The 17,041-nt window shown below is 51.5% G+C and overlaps 1 protein-coding gene across 1 annotated transcript; it reads right to left on the bottom strand.

Moving 5' to 3' along the window:
- Positions 1-612: 612 nt before the first annotated feature.
- Positions 613-16,189, bottom strand: RPRD2 (regulation of nuclear pre-mRNA domain containing 2; the record flags this gene model as incomplete). The annotated part of the gene is made up of 11 exons (XM_079550928.1): positions 15,979-16,189; positions 10,132-10,261; positions 9,711-9,811; positions 8,434-8,511; positions 7,110-7,162; positions 6,336-6,462; positions 5,855-6,030; positions 5,102-5,387; positions 4,471-4,737; positions 3,990-4,193; positions 613-3,323 (listed from the first exon to the last, which is right to left on the bottom strand). Exons 1-11 carry the CDS (start codon positions 16,181-16,183, stop codon positions 613-615), a joined length of 4,338 nt encoding a protein of 1,445 aa, XP_079407054.1. The 5' UTR covers positions 16,184-16,189.
- Positions 16,190-17,041: the final 852 nt, after the last annotated feature.

Below are 17,041 nucleotides of genomic sequence, written 5' to 3'. Positions count from 1 at the left end.
ACGCTCCCAGCTGCCCCCCCAGGAAGGGACAGAGCTGCAGGCGCCGGGAGAAGGGGGAAAAGGTGGCTCGTCCCCAAGAAAGGCACAGGAAGGGTTGGTGTTTGTCACAGCACGAAGCGCTTGGACCCTTTATTCATCCCTCCCAGCAGCCGAGCTCCTGCCCCCACCTCTCCTCGTGTCTGACACGGGCTGAGGACTCGGGAGGCAAAGCAATTTGGTAATCAGCTAAAAGAACATCCCAACGTCGCGCATTTGATCTTTCTTTTTTTTGTGTGTTTTGTGTGGTTTTTTTTTTTGTTTCTTTTTTTTTAAACTACTACCGGAAGTTTTATTACAACAGCAATACTTCTTTTCGTTAAAACATTTTCTCTAGTCTCGCACCAAGGGGGCGGCTTAGGAAATAAACAACCGAAAAATACAGAACATTTAATTTAGGAAAGTGTTATATGGGACTTTTTTTTGGGGGGGGGGGAGGAGGGCGGAAGGGGCTGGGGGGGGCTGGAGGGGAGTCGAGGAGGGGGGAGAAAAAAATAAAAGAAAAATCAAGTGAAAGCGCTACTCCACTGCTCCTACAACGTCCCAATACCTTCGCTCAAGAGATCGGCGTCTGCTTCAGTACCTGGGGGGGAAGAAGGGGCGTTTTGGTGCAAAGAAAGGGGAACCCCTTCCGAAAGTCGGCCGCGGCCTCTTCAGGCTGTGAAAGGGGTCTCTGTTCATGAAGGGCTCGCGGGGCCTGAAATCTGCCCGCGGGGTTCTGACCATCATGGCGCCGCGGTTCGCACCGTCCCTGTGAGCGATGGGGGTGACGCTGCGGGTCGGCCCCAGCTGCTCCCTGCCCAGGGAGGCCATGCCCACCCCTTCGCGGACACGGCCCAGGGGCGCGCCGCCGTGGTCCCGCTGGGGCTGGCTTGGCTCCCTGGGTCCCGCGTGCACACCGAAATGCTCTTTCAGCGTCCCTTGGTGAACGGTACCGTGCTCCTTGGGGAAGGCGCCGCCGCCGTGCTCCACGGCGAGGGGGGGAGCGGGGAAGGGCACGCCGCCGTGCTCCCCGGCTGGCGGTGGCTGCGATGGGAAGGGGACGCCGGCGTGCTCCCCGGGGACGGGGGGCGGCGGGGGTGTGGGGAAGGGGACCCCGGTGTGCTCTACGGAGGGAGGCGGGGGCACGCCGTGGGGCAGCGAGAGAGGAGAGGAGGTTTCTTTCGAGAAGGGGTTGGCGTGATCCACGGGCGGCATGTGGGGAGGGACCGAGTGATCCCTCGGGAAGAGGCTGCCGTGATCCTTGGGTGGCGCGGCTGGGGGACCGGCGGGGGGACCGACCGGATCCCTTGGGAAAGGAGTCCCGTGCTCGATGGGAGGAGGCGCAATGGGAGGCGGCATGTGGTGGTCGAAAGCAGGGCTGAAGTTGTTTGTTCTGAAATTGTTGACGCTCTCCTGAAACGGCGGCACGCGCTCCTTGTACTGCGCCTGGAAGCCGCCCAGGCCCGGCAGCTCAGGCGCGCTCGAGGGCCCATTGTCAAAGGCGCTCCCCGTGTTGCTTATCTCAAACCACCCCGACCTGCTCGCCTCTCGTCCGTGTCCTCTGCTTCCTTTCCCCAGCACTCGGATGGACTCCACCGTCTGGATGGGCTCCCCGGACATTCCCCTGCTCGACGCATTGTGGTAGCCCAGCGTCTCGATAGGGGCTCCTTTCTCCTCAGTGCTGTCAGGCAAATCCAAGCACGACGACGACACTCTGGTCTCTATGCGGTAGTGCTCCTCTTGCTGCTGCTGCTGCTGCTGCTCTCCTTTGGAAGCACCAGCCTGGCTGTGGCTAACCCCTTCATTTGAACTGCTTTTAGGAAGCTGGCTGAAATGCTTCTCCTCGGAGGGTTTACGAGAGGCATTTTTGAGCATGTTCTTGAATTCGATCGTGGACGTGGCAGAAATGGAAGAGCCCAGGGACTTGTCCACACCTGGCGCGGGCGCTCTGCCCGCGGGGCTGGGAAGAGTGCTCTGAGAAGAGAAAAGCGACCGGTGGGGAATCGAGTGGGGGGAGTCCGGGTACTGCTTCTGCGAGAGGCCAGAGTGCACCACGGGTTTGGGCAAGTTGTTATGATTGGAGTCTGGTGTGAAAAAAACGTCGTTCTTGCTGGGCGAAGGGGAGCCATCCGAGGTGGAGTCGTTTCCCCTGAGGCCGTAGCTCCCGTACATCCCCGGGGATGTGGACAGCGTGTCGCAGCCCTCGCTCTGATCGAGAATAGACCTCATTGACTGAGGGAACGACGGCTTCACGCTGAAATCCTGCGATCTTTGACCATAGCTCGGCAGGACTGGCTGATACTCTGCACCTTCAGATAGTTTACTTGATTTCAAAATAGACTTGGCCGGCTTCTTCTCCAGGTTTAGCATGGCAGACGGCGGTGGCCCGGAGTAATCAAAGTCACGGTAATCTTCATCTTCCTGAAAAGATGTGTCTGGATAAAACTTCTCCTGAGAGGAGTCCATTAAAGAGGAGGGTATTTCCATGCTGTCTGCAGACTGCTTGTACATGCCGGCCGGAGAATCTCTGCCCAGGCTGAAGGGCCGGTAGGTGTGCACAGAATTGGAAAGTTCTTGGGGATATCCATCATCTCTGCTCTGAAGAGGCGACCTCGTGCTGCTGGGAGTAGAAGAACCGGGGCTCATGATTTTTGAGAGCAAGGAAATAGTGTCGACGTTGCTGGAGGTCGGCTTGTCCATCATCTCATCCTGGGTGGGCGTCCCGCTTCGCTCGTCGCGGACTGGTGTTCCATCCACGTTGTCCATGGAGGTGCTGGTAGGACCACGCTGAAAGTCAGAGGAGTGACTTTCCGGTGCGATGTTGGACCCTAAGCTGCTTAAAATCGGAATATTCAAGTTTAGACCACTGAAGCCAGGATTTCCCTTCAAGAAATTGTGAATCTTCATCTCCAGGCTCGGAGAAGGGGGCTCCGATTCCAGCTTCGCCTTTGAAATTTCAGAGGGTTGACTCATCGAAGTGTCTGTTGTTAAGAGGGAAGAAGGGCTGGGAGGATGGGAACTGGAAAATCCCAGGGAATTGGTGGGTGGCTTAAAACCAGAACTTGAAAGCCCTGCGGTGTGTCCAACAGGAGCCTTATTAACTGAAGTTGAGGAAACCTCAGCAGCTGATGAATTTGGAGAGTAACCAAAATTTTTGGATATGAATGACTGAGCGTTGGAAGGAATATTTCTTCCCTTCAAGCAAGGAACGGTTGTGTTGGCTGGCGATGCTGAAGTGCTCTGTGAGGCAGTTTCACTGGACTGAATGGTATTTCCAGCAACACTTTGAAGTAAAGACGACAAACCTGGAAAAGAGAATGCTGCGTTCAGGTATTCAGGTGAGAGGCAAGATAACTTCAACTCCTGTCAAGGGAAAGATTTCTGTGTTTTCACTACAGATGTTCCTTAAAACTACTTCATGTTTTAGCCAGGAAAACGACTGGATTTTCTTGCTTTGGTATTAATGTTGGTACCCACAGAGGCACAAACTTTTGCTAGAGGTTTAAATTAACCTATGCATTAGAATGCACAACTGAGTCAGGCAGTAACTCGCCCTGGCTTTGTGGCTCAGAGGCACACATGCTGCAGGACTGACCACTGTTGCAGAGGCAGCAATAGCACTTTTCAGAAGTTTTTCTGCTCTAATTTTAAAAAAAGCTCTCTCAAAAGCACAGAGAAACTACAGAGACCTCACTTGGTCTCCTGTCACATTCAGCATTCCTCCATAAAGTGCACTGGATGAACGCCCTTAGCTCACGGCAAAAATACAAAGATGTACATCCAGACAATAAAACTGCCCTGCTGACACTTGTTACCTACAAAAGTCACCCACATTTGCCAAAAGTGGAACACATCCCAAAGGAGTTTTTTCTCCCTCCATCTCTGCTGTAGGACTGCACAGCAGCGCGTGTCAGTACTGACATTGCCATCCAGTGGACAGTCAGACATTCACTCAAAATTCACCCCAGTACCTTGCAGTGCTGGTGCAGTCTGAGTCTGGGTTTTGGAGAGAGCAGACAGGATACTTTCAGGAGTTATTTCCACTTTGGAGAGAATATTTGCTAACGGATTGGAAGGAGCGGATGGAGTCCCCATGGCAGGAGTTTTCAGGCCGCTAGTAAGAGTTGTGGGGCTTGTTGGGGTTCCTGGAGAAGGTCTTGATGCAGGACTGACACCTAGGATGGAAGCACACACCACTCATGTACGTTGGTTTGTTGACAGGTGCTCTTTTGGCTCATGTTTTCCATGCACACAACTGCAACAGAGTGCCATGCACACCGAGAGGCTCACGAAGCCAACAGTCGCGTTAGAGAAACTCAACCAGGACCTTAAGTGACAACTAATTCACCTTTATTTCACAACCACTTTCCTTTAACAAAAGATTACAAAATGAAACTCCATTACCAGCACCTCCAAGCCAAACACCTGTGCCAGAACCACTTCAGCACTCACCTGTGTTTTTCATGACAGAAGTTAAACTGCTAAGAATGGAGCTGATCTTTGCCAGGTCGACATTGGCGAGGTTGGGCAACGCAAGAGCTGGTGACGAAGAGATGGGAGCTGAGCTCACTGGTTTTGGAGCCGGAGGAGTTGGGGCAGGTGCTGTCACTGTCACTGAGGTTGTGGCTGTGGCAGTGGTACATGGCACCACTTTGGGGGTATTTTCAGTCTTCACAGGTGCTGAAGTTGGAGCAGCTTGCTTTTCTTTCCTTTCTTCCACTGCATTGGGGGGCGTAGGAGGAGAGGGGGGGGGAGAAACGAGACCTGGGTTATCACTCTGTCCTTGAAGGATTACTCCAGGTACAGGATTTTCAATGTGAGCCTTATTTAACCCCAGTTAGAGAACTCAAGTGGTTCCAGTAGGATATGTTAAACAAAGGCATTTTTGTGGTTAGCTTAGGAGATGGGATGGGCACAGTCAGACCGTGATTCCCCTGCTGGGGTGAGGACCGAAACCCAAGTGCTCCATCCAGAGTCCAGTCAGGGTTTGACACCAATGCTACATCCCCAAGGAGGCCCAAGAAAGGCCTTCTGTCTGGATGTAATTCCCACACAATCACTCTGCTGCTCCCACAGAACATACCGATGATTTTAGACGTGTCATCCTCCACGTCAGAGAGCTCCATGTCCTCCACATCCCGATTATCTGTCACGGGCTCCGGAGATCCCGGCTTACGGCTTCCAACTGCTGGAGAATGAGAGTTATCCTCTTCCCCCATTCCCTGGAAGGGGGACTCAGAGCCCGTTGGAGATGGGGCATCCATACTTGGAGAAGGGACAGGAGACTCCTCCGGATCAGGAAGCGTTGCTTTCAGTTGATCCAGCTTTTTCTTCAGATTGCTCACTCTATTAGCAAATGTTTTATAAGCCTGAGACAGAAAGGACATTGGTATTTATTTAACAGGACGACAACACACCTCAACACAACAGGAGTAGAACAACAGCCTTAGAAAGTCATTTTAGTTTTCAGTTATCTGCACCCTGCACTGAATACACAGCAGTCGGACCTTGGGTCTTCAGTCTGACTGGCAGAGAATGGACCAAACTTCCATAAAAACCATTTTCTAACAGATCCCCTCAGTTTGCTCATCTGTTTCTTGCACTGGTTACACCTAATATGGCTTCCAGAATTTAGGATTTCTTAGAAAAAACTGCAATTCTCTCCACATTTAAAAATGCAGATGTGCTACAGAACTTCAGCAAGGAAGTAACTCAGCCTCTGACCCACTAATTTTTATAGTCTCCTTTTCACAAACAGATGATGCACTTTCCAGCCTCTAAGATGCCCAGCAGAACATCACTCTGCCTTAGGAAGATGAAGGAAGCTCCTACTTACGTTTGCTACCACCTTGACTTCCTTATACTGTGCTTCATAAAATATCCCAGCGTTCTCCAGGGCTTCAGTTAGAGAGGGGCCATTTTTCACTTGCTTGTCTAAGCCATTCACAAACTCTTCCAGCTTTGAGCTTGCTTCTTCAAACTCCTTGGAGAACTTCTTCCCGCCTGTTTTGTCTAGAAGGAGATGAACACCACGTGAGTGACCTGGCAGCCACCAGCCAGCATTTCAGGTGAACTGAACAGGTCAAGAATGCTTGCTCTAAGGACGTGTGAGGGCATCTGTGAACGGTGCACAGCAGTCTCACAGTTTATGCCTCTATCAGCTGGTTTCTGAACACAGTTTCAAATGAAGTATTTTAGGCACCTGTTTACTGCTTCTTAACTGCACAGAACCCAATTTCTGGTTTAAGGCTCAACAGAAATTCCCAGAACTGTTGTGGGTATATTATATCAGTTTGTATCCATTAGACCGCCTTTACCTTTTAAGCATTTAAGTGTTTCAGTGCTGCATACATCCACTCTCATGGTGGAAAGCTGCTTCTCTTTCAGTTCTATCTGGTCTTCTGAGCGCTTATATAACAGCAGTTCATCGATGAGAGATTGTGGCTGAAAAATCCAAGAAGAAAAGCATCCCCATCACATTCTGCAGAAGAGGAACCCCGCTTCACAAAGCAACCACCACAGACCCGCCTCAGCAACAAACAGTGCTGGGACAATTAAAAGCAGGGATGGACTTTTATTTTTGAGTAAATCACTGCCTTTGCTAGTCAGCTTGCTTTTCAGTCATCTATCTCCCACATTCTGGGCACCCAGTTAAGATAAATGTGTTGCCAAAAACCCCTCAGCCACCCTAAGCTGATCTCTAAGGTGATCTGCCTTGGTGAGCGGCACCTCAGTGGCACTGTGTGCAGCCAACTCTTCCAAGTGCAGCATTTGGATTCCACGCTGCTCCTGAGAAGCTGAACTGCTGCAGCAGGTTATTCCAAAGGAAAATCACTACTGCAGGGAGTCTCCATGCAGCTCAGAATGCTTTTCAGCTGCCCCGCTGTCCATAAAGGCTCACAGAAGGGATCACAGCTCTCAGAGAAATTGCAACTGAGACATCTAGCAGCCACTATACACCAAGGAATGAAAGGAGACTGAATAGTGGAGCTTCTGACCAAGCTCATGCTGCTGGTGAATGTAAGCTACACAAAAGTTACAGTCTGAGGACAGAGGTTAGTGCAACAGAACACTTCTGCTAGCAAACTTACTCTGAATTCAGCAACGATCTTGGACTTCAGAGCAGCTTTTGGGTTTGCGGATGCTGCTGGAATAAAGAGAAAGTATAAAGAAACCAAGGAATGACACACTGATGCGAAGCAAAAGTCAAGAAAGGCAGCCCTAATTAAAGTATTTAACATAACGAAGAACTCACAGGCTGTTGTTACTCATTGCAGCTCTCCCTCCACACACGTCCCTCAGTGCTCTAGCTTTCCATTAGCTAGACTGTCTTTGATTGAGGCCAACAAATTATACCACTGCTTTACAGCTTTTGTGTACTATAAAAGTTCACCCTTTTCAGCTCTGCAGTTGCTCTACACAAGGTTTACCTGGCAGCCCTATTGATGACAGTTTATTCCTCTCTACAAAGGAAGGTAAAAGTGTTTCCTAAATGCCAGACACACGGCTCATTATTTCCTTGTGATGTGGTCCCTCTTTGCTACTTACAAAGTTTAACCAAGTTCTCAACCTTAAAAGCAAATCCCTACGCTCCTATTCTGATCACTCTCTCACTCCCTCAGCAGTGGTGAGGACGGATGGAATCCCACCATCAGGAGATACTAAATCCATTTGTTTCTGGACAAAACAGGAGAAACATCTGACAAGAAGTGAAATGACACGTCCTTCATCCATGCTGAATTTACAGTGCACTTTTGTTTGGGAAAGCAGCTCGTGATGTTAGCCAAGTAATAAAAGCTTCCAAGCTCTTTTGTTAACCTTCTGATCTCAGCACAGGCAGACGTATGCTGCATCTGACACCTAACATTCCACCATCCTGCTTTATTGAGCATTCAAGGCTTTGGTGCATAGCAAGATCAATAAGATTGCTGTATTACAAATGCATTTCCAGCTAGGCTGCATTCTGATAATGTTGGAGGCAAAGTTCATTATCTGTACTGCCAGCTTCCAGTTTTCTTTTATCCTATCATCTACTTTGCTGTTGAAGATGTGCTCCTGAGCATGCAGGTAGTGTTCACCATGCCTTCCTGCTGCCAAAGTACAAGGTTCTGTCTGTCTTCTCTCCATCTCTGCATAGTCTAATGCCAGTTTCCAAGAGGTTTCACCTCTACTGTTCATAACCTCTGCTCTCAAAGACTTTTTTTCTCTCTCCATACTTCATTCCTTTAAAAAGTCGTTCTCTAGCAACAACTCCTTGGTGCGTTACACATTAGTCTGTAAGGAGCTTTACAAGCCTGGAAGGTGCATGCTGGCTCGTATTTTAGTCCAGGTACTCTGCCCATTTTGGGCTATAGCCTTTCTTCCTCAAGAAGGCAATTTTTATATTAGTTCAGAGAGTTCACATTGTTTCCTTACTTTGTGATTTCTTCCACGGCTTATTCGGTTGTTTGTTCAGAGTTTCTTTCAGCTGCTTCTGAGTTTTGAAAGTGGTACCTGGAAAACATTTCATTTTTTGCAGTCTGGCATTATGGGATTCCTTTAAGAATCTGGTTTTGGTGCCATATGGTTGCATGGTAGAAGAGTGAACAGAAATTTGTTTTAAAATACCTAGACCAAATTCCTTCGATGAGCTGCTGGATGCCCAAGAGAACCTAAGTTTACTCAGGGATACAGCAACTTGTGGGATGGTCTGCCATTTTTAAATCAAGTTTCTGTTTGCCCTTGCACTACGACAGTTCAAAAATCACAGTCATAACCAAAACAAGAAGGAGAAACACAAGGCATCTGACAATAAAGCTACACCACTTGTCTCCCTAGACAGGCTTGCAGGAAATGAGCATTCAACAGACATGTAATGCAAGTCAGAAAAACAGCCACAACACCTGATTTGTAATGATCTGAAACATGTTTGCTTTAAAATTACAGCAGCTAAGAGAGATTTCAGGACATATGCATGAACTTCATTTCTGGACATGCAATGCTCAACTGAAGCCTTTTCACGTGCCAAACCCTGAGCCCACGATGTTGCACCTCTGCTGCAACGACTACAACTGGCTCTGCAGAACCAAAGATGAGGATTTCCTGAAGCTCCTCTGGCTGTCAGTGAGGCAACCAAACGAAGCAGAAACACAGACTGATTTCCTTCAAGTCAAGGACCTCAGCGTTGGCTCATTTCTGGCTGTAGGTGACCACACATGCTCACAGTCAGTGAGAGTGATTTCAGGTTTTAAGCAGGGTTCTCTTATTAAGTACTCAGGGACATACATGCAGCTTTGCTTGCAGCCTGTTTCCTACACAACAAATATTAACAGCAAAACCAACTTAATACTGAGAAAGAAAGGAACAAAGCCACCGTAGTTCCTCAGCTCACACCTCAAAGGAAAAGACAGAGCCTCAGCTCCTGTGCCAGGACACATTTCAGCATCCCAAGAGCACTTTGCACTCGTGATGACTTTACTGTCAGCTGGAACAACCCCAGCTTACATTGGAGGATTCAGAATCGTCTTTAGGAAGGTGCAGGAAACACATTCAGTGCTTCTCACAACCTCTCACTATTTTTTTCTTGCTCCACACAGACGTGGGAAGCGCACACGTGCACAACAAATGCGTTCTGTTCAGCCACCTCAGAAACCTTCTCACTGAGCTCACCTACAAGTTCCTAAGTTAAGGAACGTGAAAGGCAAATCACTTACTGAGAGCTTCTTTTAATGCCAAAATGGTCTCCTCAGGGTACACGTTTCTGTCCTCCCAGATTTTGAAGATTCTTTCTATAGATTTGGAAACCGACGGATCCCTAAAAAAGAGCACAGTGGCTTTTATCTGCCACACAGACAGCAACTCCTCATGATTTAAAATGAATAATAATACAAGCAGTTGTACATCTGAGTCAATAAGAGAGCCTTCAGACAGTGGCTATATGCCCAGATGGAGACTAATTCCCACTGCAAGGCATCTGAGTGAAATTCAAGCCACACATTGTTGTTAAGAAGAGTGAAGTAATGAACACAATATGAAATTCTGCTCCCGTTTCTGGAGGGTTTGAGATGTCTGCAGTGTGGAGGAGGAAAAGAAACATCACTGTTTTGAGATGTTAAACCTCAGACTGTCACTTACTTCACTAAAGAAGCTGCTTCAGGAAGCACTTCTGCAAACGTATCACGGAACACAATCGCATTTTTTCTCTTGCAGTTCTGTATGACGTCGTTGGCCAAGTAAAAGAGATTCAATCGATGAGGAAAGGCAGCTGAGGACAAAAAGAAGATTCAGGTCTGTTATCAGGTAGGAGAAGAGATGTCTGCAGCATTTCTGACATAAGGTAGGGCCCTGTTTTCGGGTTTTTGTTCAGCATTTCCATCGATGCTGTGTGCAGCAGCAAGCTCAGAGCAGTGATAAAAACTGCAGCTTGCGAGGGCGACTCACAGAGCTCCCCGTAACTCAGTGCCATTCCCTCCTAAAGCCAGGCCTCCTTTCTGGCTTGGGCTCAGAGAGACCACAGAGCACTGCTGGGCCTGTGCTGCTGCCGTGCCCTCTGTGCTACAGAGGGAACCTATGATCAGGCAGAGCAGCAGAGGCTCATCTGTGAGGTCAAACAGCCCACAAACAGCTCAGCATTCTACAGAAGAACAGCAGTCAATGCTCTGAGCGCGAGTCCAGCACGGCCTCTCAAGCCCCAGCATCGCGCCGTTTGGCTTCTGACAACAACTCCAGAGCTCACTTATCCATATTTTCTAAGAATAATCGTGTTTAAATCCACTCTCCCTTCTTTTTCACAGCTCTGTAACAGTCTCTACAACTTGTGGCTTTACCAGGGAAGCTTTTCCACCCCTAGAACTGCCTCTGCTGTTGCCCCAACCCAGGGCATGGAGGGAGTGACATTTTTCACACCACTTCACTGTCCCCTAAGGAAACCAGGGACCCCATACAAGTGCTCCCTCCTGGCCCCAGCCCCATCATTTCAATGCATCTGGCTCAAAGCAATCCTCAGCAGCACAAGAGTTCAACGTGCTGCATCTTCTCCGAAAAAGAGCTGCTCAAACAGCCCTTCCTGAAGCACAATTTAACACAAGCTCTTGTGCAGAGCACAGAGGACTCAGATCTGCGTCCCTTCTCCAAACAGCCTTCCCTGTTCCTGCTGTGCTGGCACCAGTTTTGGTCCCTGAACCTCCTACCACTGCATCCCCAGACAACACCACACTGCACTGCTGCTCTCACTTGAAACACCCATACCAAACTCCTCTTTTATCTTACTTATATCCAGTCCCAAATTCAATTACTCCATCAAATCTTCTCTTAAATGGAGCAGCAACAGCACTTGTCGCTCAGTAAGCCGATCTCCATGCTAATTAATTTAATTTCACTTAATTTAACTACATCACATTAGGATTTAAATATAGGGACGGTGACAATATCCTGCTTTGCTGGGGCTCGTGGGAGCATGGAGCAGACTCCCACCCTCCTTGGTGACCCTATGGGCTGTGCTGGCCATCAGCACGTCTCTCTGACTGCTCTGGCTCTTCAGGACTCGAGCGATTTGGGGCAGAGGCAGCCTGATGCTGTGCAGAACCCCATTCTCATGGGTGATTCCGGCCTCTTCCAGCAGTGAGGCTGTGTCCCCACTGCTCCCATCTCCACGTTTCCAGCTGGGAAGCATTCAGAGCAGAGGCAAGCGGTGCTCTCAGCACAACCCCTTACCTGCAGTGTGCACACAAAAACCTGAACCCACAACACAAGTCAACCAAAAAACTCACTGTGGAACTCAGGCTCCTGCTGGCCCTCGGCAACAGGCAGCCCTTTCCAGCTCCAAGCCAACCAGAAAGGAAGCCCCAGCTTGCGCTCAAACCTCACATCACACCTGAGAAACCCTCCCATGCACACGCTGCGTTTGTATTTGGCAGCTGACAACAACACACTTGCACAGTTTGATTGGAAACTGAATGCTGAACGGAACACATCTCTCCTCCCGTGTTCATCTCACACACAGACAGGTATCCATGGCCACCAGTGCGTTTACTGCAAGCAGTGTACCTGCAGAAATATGGGCACAGCTCACTTTTAGCATACTGAATGCAGCTACTTCAATGGCCTTATTGTGGAGCAGACAGTCTCTGCTCGTGAATGACACAGCACATTCACACACCAAAAGCTGTGGCCGTGTGAAGCCCCTCCGTGCACCGCTCACCCCAAATCGCACACTGCTGGCAAAAGGGAAACACTGTGCCCAAGGAAACAGCACAAAACGTGACGACCTGGGAGCACTGGCACACAGCTGCCTGTCTGCTGTATGGGATCCGACTGCTGCTGAAGTACCGACGCTCCAGAACAAACTTTGATAGCAACAAACACGGAGAGCCCAAGGATTTGTTAACAGAAACAGCAATTTCCAGCCTTCATCTTATGAGTGCTGACGAGGCAAAGCAGGGTTGTTTTGACAAATGTTCTCTCACCAAGTGTGGGGGCACACAGTGCTGCCCTCCCTGCTGAAACCCAGCCACAGCTGCACACCCCCCATTTCTGAAACAACTCTGAGCAACTTTGGCTTCCATCACCTGTCAGATCATCAATGCATCAAAGCAAAGTTTGCCCTGTGACGTAACTAAAATGCAGCACCCCATTGCTACGTCAGCCTCTGGTCGATGGATGCTCTCTCCTCACACGTTGCTCTCCAGCAGATCTCACTAACTTCACATCCTAACTCAAGCAGGCGCTGCAGATGCACCAAGATTCAAACGGTTCAATCCACACACAGCCTTCAAACACAGCAAATTCAAAACCAGCTTTAAGACAAACATCACACGCAGCTAACGCCTAGAATCATTAACTCCCCTGCTTGTGCTGAACCTCAGCACAATTCATGTTATCCCATCAGTATGGAGCTTTTTGTAACCAAACCCACCCACGTGGCACAACACACAGAATCCCAAGTACAACCCAGCAGCACGCTGCATAACCAGTGTGAGCTGCAGGAAAGCTGTGCGAAGGAAACAACGTTCCTTTGGCCCCAAGGTGCACTTTGTACAAGGCAATCCCAGCCACATCTGAGGGGTGAGCAGCTCCTCCTCCTCTGTCATGCTTCAGGCTGCCTTGGCTCAAATGGGAAACAGCAGGAAAGGATGACTGACAACAGAGGTGTGTGCATCTCCTCCAGCTGCACTGCCAGCACCAGGGGCAGCTTGGAGCTAACATCCAATGGAGCCGTACCCACCACTGCGTTGTCTTCAGGAGTTCCTGGTGGCCAAAGGGCTGACCAAGATCCAGCAGTGTGCCCTGGTGGCCAGCAGGACCCTGGGGTGCACCTCCAAAAGGGCAGCGTGCTGAGGGAGGTGCTCATCCCCTCTGTTCTGCTCTAGGGAGGACTCAGCTGCAGCACTGGGCCCAGCTCTGAGCTCCTCAATTCTATGCAGAGAACTGCAGAGATGGTGGCAGCCTGGAGCACCTTTCAGTGGGGAAAGGCTGAGAGCCCTGGGGCTGTTTGCCAGGAGAAGAGAAGGCTGAGAGGTACTGGATCAGTATCTGAAGGGTGGGTCAGGAGGATGGGCTCTGTTTGGTGGCGCCCAGCGACAGGAAAGGAGCACAGGGCACAAACCAGAACGTGAGAAAGAACTGCTGCACGTTTGAGTGGCAGAGCTTTGGCACAAGCTGCCCAGAGAGGTGGGTGAGTCTCTTTCTCTGGAGACCCACAGACCCACCTGGACACTTTCCTGAGCAACCTGCTGTTAGGAACCCGCTTAGGAAGTGGAAGAGTTCCAGAAGTCCCCTTCAACCCCTGCGGTTCTGGGATTCTTCCAGAGAGCACAGTAAGCTCTTGGCTCTTCAGTCACGTTGCTGGAGAGAGCTGTGAGGTGCAAAGCAATCCTCACAAACATGGGGGATGCACCAGGGCAACCTCAGAATCGCTTGTGGAAAACCAAACCAAACAGAATTCCAGGCCGGTACTGACAGCTCCCAGCCAACAGGGGCTGGAAGGACAGAAGTAGAGCATCCATGGCTCCCAAAGAGAGAGCAATGACTTCTGATGAACCTTGGAACAAGAAGAGGACTAATGAAGGCACTCGAATGAGTAGGAAGGGGCAGCGTCAAGGAATGTGCTTGAAAGGGACTTTGGCAGCTCCCTGGAGTGGAGGAGTAAAGCAGAACCACCTCTGCCAGGAGAAAAAAGACAACTGCTGTGACCACAGCAAACACAGGGCTCCAGAGATGAGTTCTGAAGAAGATAAACACACAGCGTTGTGCCTTGTGTGAATTTATAGCACTGCCAGCGAGAGCCTGGGCAAAGCTATTCCTTGGGAACAAACAGGTTCTTACATCACTCTTTAATCACTCAATGCATTAGCAAGAAATGAACATTTCAGTCGGTCCAATGTGATTTTTCTCCAATCAAGATCAACGTAAGACAAACTCCAGCGACCACTGGCAGACATTTGAGTTTGTGGCACATGGAATCACCTCATGGTTGGGTCAGAAGGGACCTCAGCCCCCTGTGGGCTGGGAACCACACCAGCTCAGGCTGCCCGGGGCTCCATCCATGGATGTATACCCACACTTCCATGCTGCCTGGGGCACCTCCATGGATGTTCACCCACACTTCTCTGGGCAGCAGTGCCAGCACTGCAATGCCTCCGGCTAAAGAATTTCCTATCATCTAATCTAAGTCTCTCCTTTTTTAATTTAAAGCCATTCCCCCTCGCCCTACACTATCAGATCACACACATAAGTTGGTTTACCTACTGTTTACAAGATACTGGAAGGCCACAATGAGCTTTCTCTTCTCCAGGATGAAAACCCCCAGCTCTCAGCCTCTCTCCATAGCAGAAGTGCTCCATCCTCTGGAACATCCTTGTGACTTCTGGACCCCATGCACTGTTCAGCTGTACCTTTCGGGGCTGACAGCTGACAGACCGCCTGACTCATTACCAGGCATCACCAAAACAACCCTCAGAGCACTCGCAGCACCTCCTCACCCCCCACTCCACACTAACTCAAGTCCTGCCAAAATGCACGCAGGTCACCGAGCCACTGCAGCACGGCTTTACAAAAGGTTCAGCAAGAAGCAGAGCAACACTGCAGAACAACAATATTATTTCCGTGCTACTACAGAGCTTACTTTAGCTCCTCCAACACAGAAAACCTTCACACATCAGCCAGGCAGCAGCTATAACTCAGCCTTGCTTAGACTTGGGAAAACAGCAACTTTTCCACTCCTGTGCTGTTGCTGGCATTCACCAAATCCGAGTTTTGGCACCCAACACGTTTCCTTCTCATTGATGTCAGTCTGTGTTTCCTGTGGAACAGGATGGTCACAATCCCCCACTCCACAGCACTGAACACATCTTTCCTCCAACCTCTCAAAACGATGCGCTACAACAACTCAAGCAAAGCACAAAGCACAATTCCAGAGGCCCAACACACCACAGCTTAGCTGCAACAACTCCATTTATTTATTCCAAAGCACAGAGCGGCGACACTAAGCTGAAAGCCTGCCCAGGAGCTGAAAGGCCTCTGGGAAATCACGCCTCGAAGCACGTCAGATCTGAGTGCTCCATGAAGTTGAGCTGGGCAGCTTTGGCTCAACACCAGCACCACCATCACAACTCCACTGCTGGGCTGCGGGCGCCGCGCTGAGCCCCAGAGCCAACCCTGAGCTTTGGCAGCACGCAGCCAAGGCTGCCATGAAGCCGCCCCTTTCTAAGCACACCTCTCCCCGACACGGACCACCCCAACAACACGGCTGGAAAAGCCTTTGGAGCACAGAATACGAAACCCAATCTCAGTTTCCAAAGCGTGGGAGAGGAAAGGAGCCCCTCCAGCAACAGGAACCGCTCCGTTTCCCGGGAGCTGCCCTCATCCACCCGGGCAGCCCAGCACGGAACCCCGGGCCCGGCTCCAGGCCGGCCGCGCACCGAACGCTGACAGAAGGACGGGAAGGGAAAGGGGCGGCCCGGCCCGATCGCCGCCCGCACTCACAGCGCCGCAGCCACTTCATCCAGTGGTAGACGATGGTGCTGTGGTGCCGTTTGTTCTCCAGACACCACGAGGAGAGGCCCTGGATGGACTCCATGGTGTTGGTCACCGCTTGCAGCTTCCTGTCGAGCGAGGCCTCCAGCGCTCCGGCCGAGGAGGACGCGGCCGAGGAGGAGGCCCTGCCGCCGCCTCCGCCGCCCGCCGCCATCTTCCTGCCCTGCTCTCCCAGGCGGGGCCGCGCGGACGGCGGCGGCGCTCACGGCCTTCACAGCCCCGCGGGGCCGCGGCCGCCGCCCGCCCTGACGGCTCCGCCGCGTCGCGCTGCGCCGGGGAGGAGAAACAGAGCGGGGGGGGGGGCGGGTGTTGGGTGTGTGGAGAACGAGGCGGCCCCACAGCGAGAGGCGGCCGCGTTCCGAGCTCCGTTCGGCGGCCGCACGGGGCCCTCGCCGCTTCGCCCTCCCCTCCCCCCCCCCGGGCGGCGGATGAGGTGCGCTGGTGCCTCGGTCACTCGCCGGCCCCCTCCGCGCGCAGCGCCCGCCCCCCCGCCGCCATTTTGTGCCAGGCTCCCTCACACGGCCTCGGCGGCGCCCCCCCCCACACCGCCGCCTCTGCGCCGCGCATGCGCAGCCGCCCGCCCCCCCCCCAGGCAATGCGCACGCGCCGCCCCGCCCCGCCGCCCTCCCTCCACTTCGCGCCTGCGCCTTGCGCTGCCCACCCCCCCTTTCCCCTCAGCGATGCGCTTTGCTCCCGGCCTGCCCCGCGGCCAAGATGGCGGCCGCCTGCGCTTTGGCGGGGTCGGGGGGGAGCAAGGCGGGCCGTGAAGTAACAGAGTCGTTCCGCCCGACCCGGCCCTACACAGAGCTGCCCTTCCCAGTGTGCGCTGCCCTGAGATCAAGCTACTTTTAAAGCACCAAAGTCCCTCCCCCCCCCTGCCCCCAGTCGGCGCTGTTCCAAACCCTGCCAGAAACACACACACACAAACAGAAGGCGGCTTCAGCTTTTACAAAAAAAGTTTATTATGTAAATATAGGATGTGGGCTAAGTCCCCGTCTCCTACTCTGCTTTA

Source organism: Tetrao urogallus (genome assembly GCF_951394365.1).
Source record: "Tetrao urogallus genome assembly, contig: SUPER_28_unloc_1, whole genome shotgun sequence".
Taxonomy (NCBI): Eukaryota; Metazoa; Chordata; class Aves; order Galliformes; family Phasianidae; genus Tetrao; species Tetrao urogallus.
The sequence above is the reverse complement of the archived record's forward strand: the minus strand, read 5'-3'. Positions and strand labels throughout refer to the sequence as shown.